We start from the raw sequence: 6,000 nt of genomic DNA on the forward strand, positions 1-6,000 counted from the left end.
GAACAAAGCCCAAGATTAGTAGAAGGTAGGAATTTAATAAAGATCAGAGCAGAAAAATTAATTATCATAAAACTAATATACTCTTATTGCAAAAATTATGAAAATCCAGAAGCATATTAGGTAAAAATTCTTCTCCTCCTGCACCAACTCCCTTTTTTTTTTTTTTAAGAAAGACTCTTTTTTTTTTTTTTTTTTTTAAGATTTTATTTTATTTATTTGAGAGAGAGAGACAGTGAGAGAGAGCATGAGCGAGGAGAAGGTCAGAGGGAGAAGCAGACTCCCCATGGAGCTGGGAGCCTGATGTGGGACTCGATCCCGGGACTCCAGGATCACGCCCTGAGCCGGAGGCAGTCGTTTAACCAACTGCGCCACCCAGGCGTCCCACCAACTCCCTTTTGAAGCCTCACCACTGTTACAGACTTCGTGTGTATCCTTCCAGATGTCGTTGTACATTTACAGTCATTTAGAAAATACACACTTCCCTCTTCCCCACAAAAACAGGACTATGTTACATGCTCTGCAGTGTCGTTCTCATTTGCCCATTTGATGTCTCATGGAGATCTTCCTAGAACAGTGCGTTAGATCTCTTACCCTTTCTGACAACAAATACTCTCATCAGATAACTACTTTATCCAGCCAGTTGGAGATATTTTAAAGGATTTTTTTCTTAATTTGCTTTTCGTATTTCATCAGGAGGAGAAAAAAGATTCTTGGTTTTATCTTGTGTTTGAAGCCTTGATACCTTGGTAATACTGACATGCTTTAAGTATTAAAATATTGCTTCTTCATGAATTAACAGTTATTCGAGAATACGTATCTTGTTTGCTAAAACCAAAAAACCTTTGTTTCTACCACTTTGTTAGATTTTAAAGTTTTATTTTTATATACATGCATTTTTGTTTAAGCATATTAAGTATATTAACTTTGTGCTAAATAGCGTGTTAGAACCACTGAGAAGAATTTGATAATTCAGCCTGTTACTGGTTTTTATCAAAACATAAGTTGTTAGACTAATAATTTAATAAGCCATTAATTTCTTTTAAAAATCTGCTAATTTCTATTTAGTTGTTAAACTAATAAGGTTTTTTTCTTTTGTTTTAAGTATTACATAGAAAAACTGCCTGAAAACTTGTTTGGTTTACAAATAGAAATGATGCAGTCATGTGATATGAGTAAATGAGTTTATGAAAAACTCAGTTTTCTAAAACTCAGTTTTCTTGAAAACTCAGTTTTCTAAAAAGAAAAGTTGTAGTAACTCTTTCCCCATTTTGAAGATAGGCTATGCAGATAATTCTCTTTCTTTTCTCAGAAGCATTAGACATTCACTTCTATTAGCCATTGCCAGAAGTAGTGTCATATTTGCTGGACTTTTTAGTTATTCCAGAAAGTGAAATTTAGCATACTAGTAAGCCAGATACTTTGGCTTTCAGAATCCTTCCAAAATCACATTTTAAAGTTTTCTTTTCTTTTCTTTGTTTTTTGTTTCGTTTTAGGGAATTCAAGTTTGGACCAATGCTAAGGAATGCTTTAGCAAGATGTAATCTTGTGAAATGAATTTCTCTTCAATCAAAGTGCCCCAGAACAGAAGCACAAGTAAATAAAAAAAAACTTAAGTTGCTACCCAGTATACACAAAAATATATATACGTTGAGTCAGTTCAACTTTCTTTAATTTGATTGTAGTTGTGTTTATACAGCACAAAAAGGATGTATTTTAATGAATCTTAAATATTATAATTTGAGGTTTTGGGGACTGGTGCTGATTCCAAAAAGTTAATTTGATAATATATACCAATAGATCGTTTGTCAGGCTTCTGAACCAATGACTGAATGTTAAAATGTTAGGTAATTTTGTTTGTTTCAATGCCAGTTGTTTCCAACCTGTTCATGTAGGGAGTTTTTTCCTAATAATAAATTCCTATCTTTACTTGGTAAGACCCACTAATCTGTTATAGGGGGTTATTTTTTCTTGCCTTATATTGAGCTGTTTGGTTGGACAAACCTCAGCAAAAACTGAGTGTGAAATTTTAAGATTTTCTTCCACATTCATTGATGCCCCCTGTAATATTTGCATACACTAGAAAATGCCTTCAATTTGTGTTTTGCCACAATTTTGATACTGGTCAGAAATTTTATACTGCCAACAAAGAAGATTCAACTTCTTCAATATATAGTGAAACACATTGTTATGATCCAGGAATTGCTATATAGAAAGTTTTAATTGAATATGTTACATATAAGCACTAAATTCTTCTCTGATAATTCTTAACCTCAGTGATGAGCCTAAATTTACTCTGCTTGGCTCTCTACACATGGCATTTCAGGGTACAAGATGTAGCATTTCAATGTATGAGATATATGTAGTGAACATATGTGTTAGTATCGTCATTATTAACATCCTTCTTTTCTATTGCTTGGCTTTAATTTTTGTAAAGATAAATTATATTGTTTCCATGCGTGTGTGTGTGTGTTTATGTGTTCGTGGTATATGTTCAGAAGCCAAGCACCCTTATTTTGCTAGCTTTGCAGTATTTTAAATGTGTTCTCATTATTACTAATTATGTGAAAAAAATCCCCGGTACTGTTCAGCATTTGACTTTTTTACATGTTTAAAATGTTGCTGGATTTTTGTGCTGTTTGCCAAACTTATACAATAAATAAATGAAGTATTGTGCTGATTTTCATATGATTTTTGTTATTTTAACAAAGTTATCTATACATATTAGTATATATCTATACATATTAGTATCTGATGCCCTGTGAGAAAATAATAATACGTGCTATATTATGTTTTGAAGTGTTTAATTGTTTAATTTTACCAAAATGTTGGGTTTTTCAAAAAATAAGATGCTGAAATCTGATAAAATTTTTTACTTTTTAAAAAAATACTGCTTGCTAGAAGCAAAGATCATCTTTATAGGTACTTATTTCATTCTACTGAATTATATCATCTCTTGACTCATGAAATAGCTTTTCATTTGGCATTTCAAAATCAAAACCTTCTCTCCAAAACTAACTTTAAACTAAATGTAAAATATAGTAGTTTTTTTTTCTACTGGCTGTTTTAGTTTGAGAAGGCCATAGTTACCTATGTTTTAAAAGATTAATTAGGAAAAGTATTTTTCTAAATCATGCAAATACTCACTATGTATATTTAGGAATATCTTGACTTGGGTTGACTTTTTAAAAAGTTTCGCTTGGTAGCTCAAATCATTCCTTTAAAAACAAAACAAAACAAAACTCTTGAATTTGATTTTTGTTTTAAGTAGGCTCCATGCCCAATGTGGGGCTTGAATTCATGACCCTGAGATTAAGAGTTTGCATGCTCTACTAATTGAGCATGCAGGCACCCACCCCCTCAAAAAAACAAAACAACAAACTCTTAAAGACGTTTTATGATGGAAATTATTTTTCATAATATCCAGAATAAGTATAAAGAAAATAAATGCAATAACCCTTTTCAAAACTGTTTAAAAATCAGAATGCTAAAATGAATTATTAAAGAGGAGTTGGGTTTAAATCTGCAAAGCTAAATATAAAAATATAAGGAATGACTGAAGAAAAATGACTCATTACATTAATGTAAATAGTAACAGAGGAAGATTTCATCCTGACAGTGTACTAGTGATGCAGTTGGTATAGTCAAAGCATTAAAATTAACTGAAGTCATACTTAACCTTCATTTGCATCCAAAACTTGAGTATGTCTGAATGAGTCACTGGTAATTACAACATAGCATCCAAAACAGGAACTGCGGGTTCTTAAAATTCAAGCGTCTTTAGAATAAACACACACCCAGCTTGGACTGGAATGAAAAACCAAGAGTTATGTAACGGGAATGCTAGGCTTTTTATATCCTTATAATCCTTCTTTAGATTTATATGCATACTCTCCCCCTGGGTAGAATTTACTGATTTCTCAAAGTTTTCCCTAAAAGAAGAAAAAAAAAGATTGGAAATTTCTTTCAAGGGTGAGTAACCCAGAGAAATAAAATAATAAAAGATCAAATCAGTAGAGTTATACTTGCTTCCTAAATTATATAGCTTTAAATACCTATATATTTGAAAGGAAGGAATAAGCTATTGAAAAAATGAGCAAATTAAATCCAAAGTAAGTAGAAGAAAGGAAGAGCAAAATTAATGGTACTGAAAATAGGATTATAAAGGCAAAAGTTGGTTGTTTAAAAAGACTAGTAAAATTAAACCTCTAGCAAACCTGGATGGAAAAAGAAAAAGTATTAATTATTTCTATCAAGAATGAGGTGAGAGGGGCGCCTGGGTGGCTCAATGGGTTAAAGCCTTTGCCTTCAGCTCGGGTCATGGTCCCAAGGTACTGGGATGGAGCCCTGCATCGGGCTCTCTGCTCCACAGAGAGCCTGCTTCCTCCTCTCTCTCTGCCTGCCTCTCTGCCTACTTGTGATCTTTGTCTGTCAAATAAATAAATAAAATCTTAAAAAAAAAAAAAAAGAATGAGGTGAGAAATGTTATTATAGATCTTACAGACATTACAAGAATAATAACCAATATTATGGGCAACTTTAAACCAATAAATTAGACGAAGTCAACAAATTCCTTTACAAATTTAGCTTACTAAAACTGATACAAGATGAAATAGAAAATCTGAGTAACCTTATACCAAAGAAATTTAGTATCAAAAATACTCCTACAAAAGAAAACTCCCATATCTTGATTGCCTTATTGATGAGTTGTATCAAACATTTAAGGGAGAAAAAGCTTTAATTCTATACAGACTTTCAGAAAATAGGGAAAAGGGAATACTTCCTTCCCATTTTTTTTTTTCCTTAATGAGAACAGTATTACCCACAGGTAGCCAAACCGGCCAAAGACCTTTACAAGAAAAGAAAGTGATGTATCAATATACATCATAAACATAGATGAAGAAATTGTTAAACCATTAGATGATTGGACCCAGCAATATGTAAAGAGTATAGTATGTCATGATCTAGTAGTGTTATCTCAGAATGCAAGGTTGGTTTAACATTAAAAGTCAATTCCTATAATCCATCATACTAGCAGAATCCAAGGAAGTACCTTATGATCATTTTGATACATATAAGAAAAGATGCAACACTGATTTATGATTTAAAACTCAGCAAATTAGGAATAGAGGGAAACGTACTCTTATAAAGGGCATCTGTGGAAAAGCTACAGCTAACATACATGACATTCAGAAAGTCAAATCCATCACAGGACAGCTGCCTACCAGATAGTATATGTCCCCATTTCTCCCTCTCCCACCATTGCTAACATTCGGCAGGCTTTCACCCCAACCTTCCTGCAACTGTTCCCATCCCCTGTTGATTCCTGTGCTCATTGCTGAGGCTTTTTCTCAATAATCATTGAACTCTGAAGCTCGTGGATGCCCTAAAGTGAAGCTCAGAGAGCGTGTTCACCAGGTGAGCAGTCCCCCAAGTGGAGAAGGTTTAGGAGATCTATTGATCCAGGAGATAGTTATAAAATTCACCCCCAGATGAAGGTGGAACTAGTTGATTCAGAAGCATAAAGTCCAAATGAATAAAACATTCCTTTTATGTAACTGTGTGCTAGAAGCACCATTCAGCAGAAGACAAGGAGAAACTCCTAAATATTCAGTTGCTGAGTTCTTGATTTCAGAGGCTATAGATTAACATGCATCAAATGCTTACTGCTAGAGCCAAAACTGGGGCACAGCACAGTGACATGACTTGCCCAAGGTCCCACAGCTAGTAACTAGTAGAGCCAGAGTTTGGACCCAAATAGCACGGATCCAGAGCCTGTACTTTTTCAGGCTTTTGTTTTTTTCCTCCCCTTTAGAGGAGCAGGGGGCTTTAGGTGTTAAGATAACCTAGAGGAGACAGACCCATGAGGGTGGGGAAGGATGGGAAAGGTAACTTTCCTGATGCTCAAACTGCAAGATACTTGACAAGAAAATGTCTTAGGTACTACCAGGAATGGGAGAGGAGGAGGATACAGAATGAGGCCGTCTGTGGGGAAATGCCAGA

The 6,000-nt window shown here is 34.0% G+C and overlaps 1 protein-coding gene across 1 annotated transcript in view; it reads left to right on the forward strand.

Moving 5' to 3' along the window:
• The window catches only part of SNX4 (sorting nexin 4), a 70,498-nt gene extending 67,815 nt beyond the window's left edge, over positions 1-2,683 (forward strand). Inside the window, exon 14 of the mRNA XM_044252141.1 lies at positions 1,494-2,683. Within this exon, the coding sequence (XP_044108076.1) occupies positions 1,494-1,541 (48 nt within the window). The 3' untranslated portion in view covers positions 1,542-2,683. The remainder of the gene's footprint in view (positions 1-1,493) is intronic.
• The last annotated feature ends 3,317 nt before the right edge of the window (positions 2,684-6,000 follow it).

Source organism: Neovison vison, chromosome 6, assembly GCF_020171115.1.
Source record: "Neovison vison isolate M4711 chromosome 6, ASM_NN_V1, whole genome shotgun sequence".
In the NCBI taxonomy this organism is placed as follows: domain Eukaryota; kingdom Metazoa; phylum Chordata; class Mammalia; order Carnivora; family Mustelidae; genus Neogale; species Neogale vison.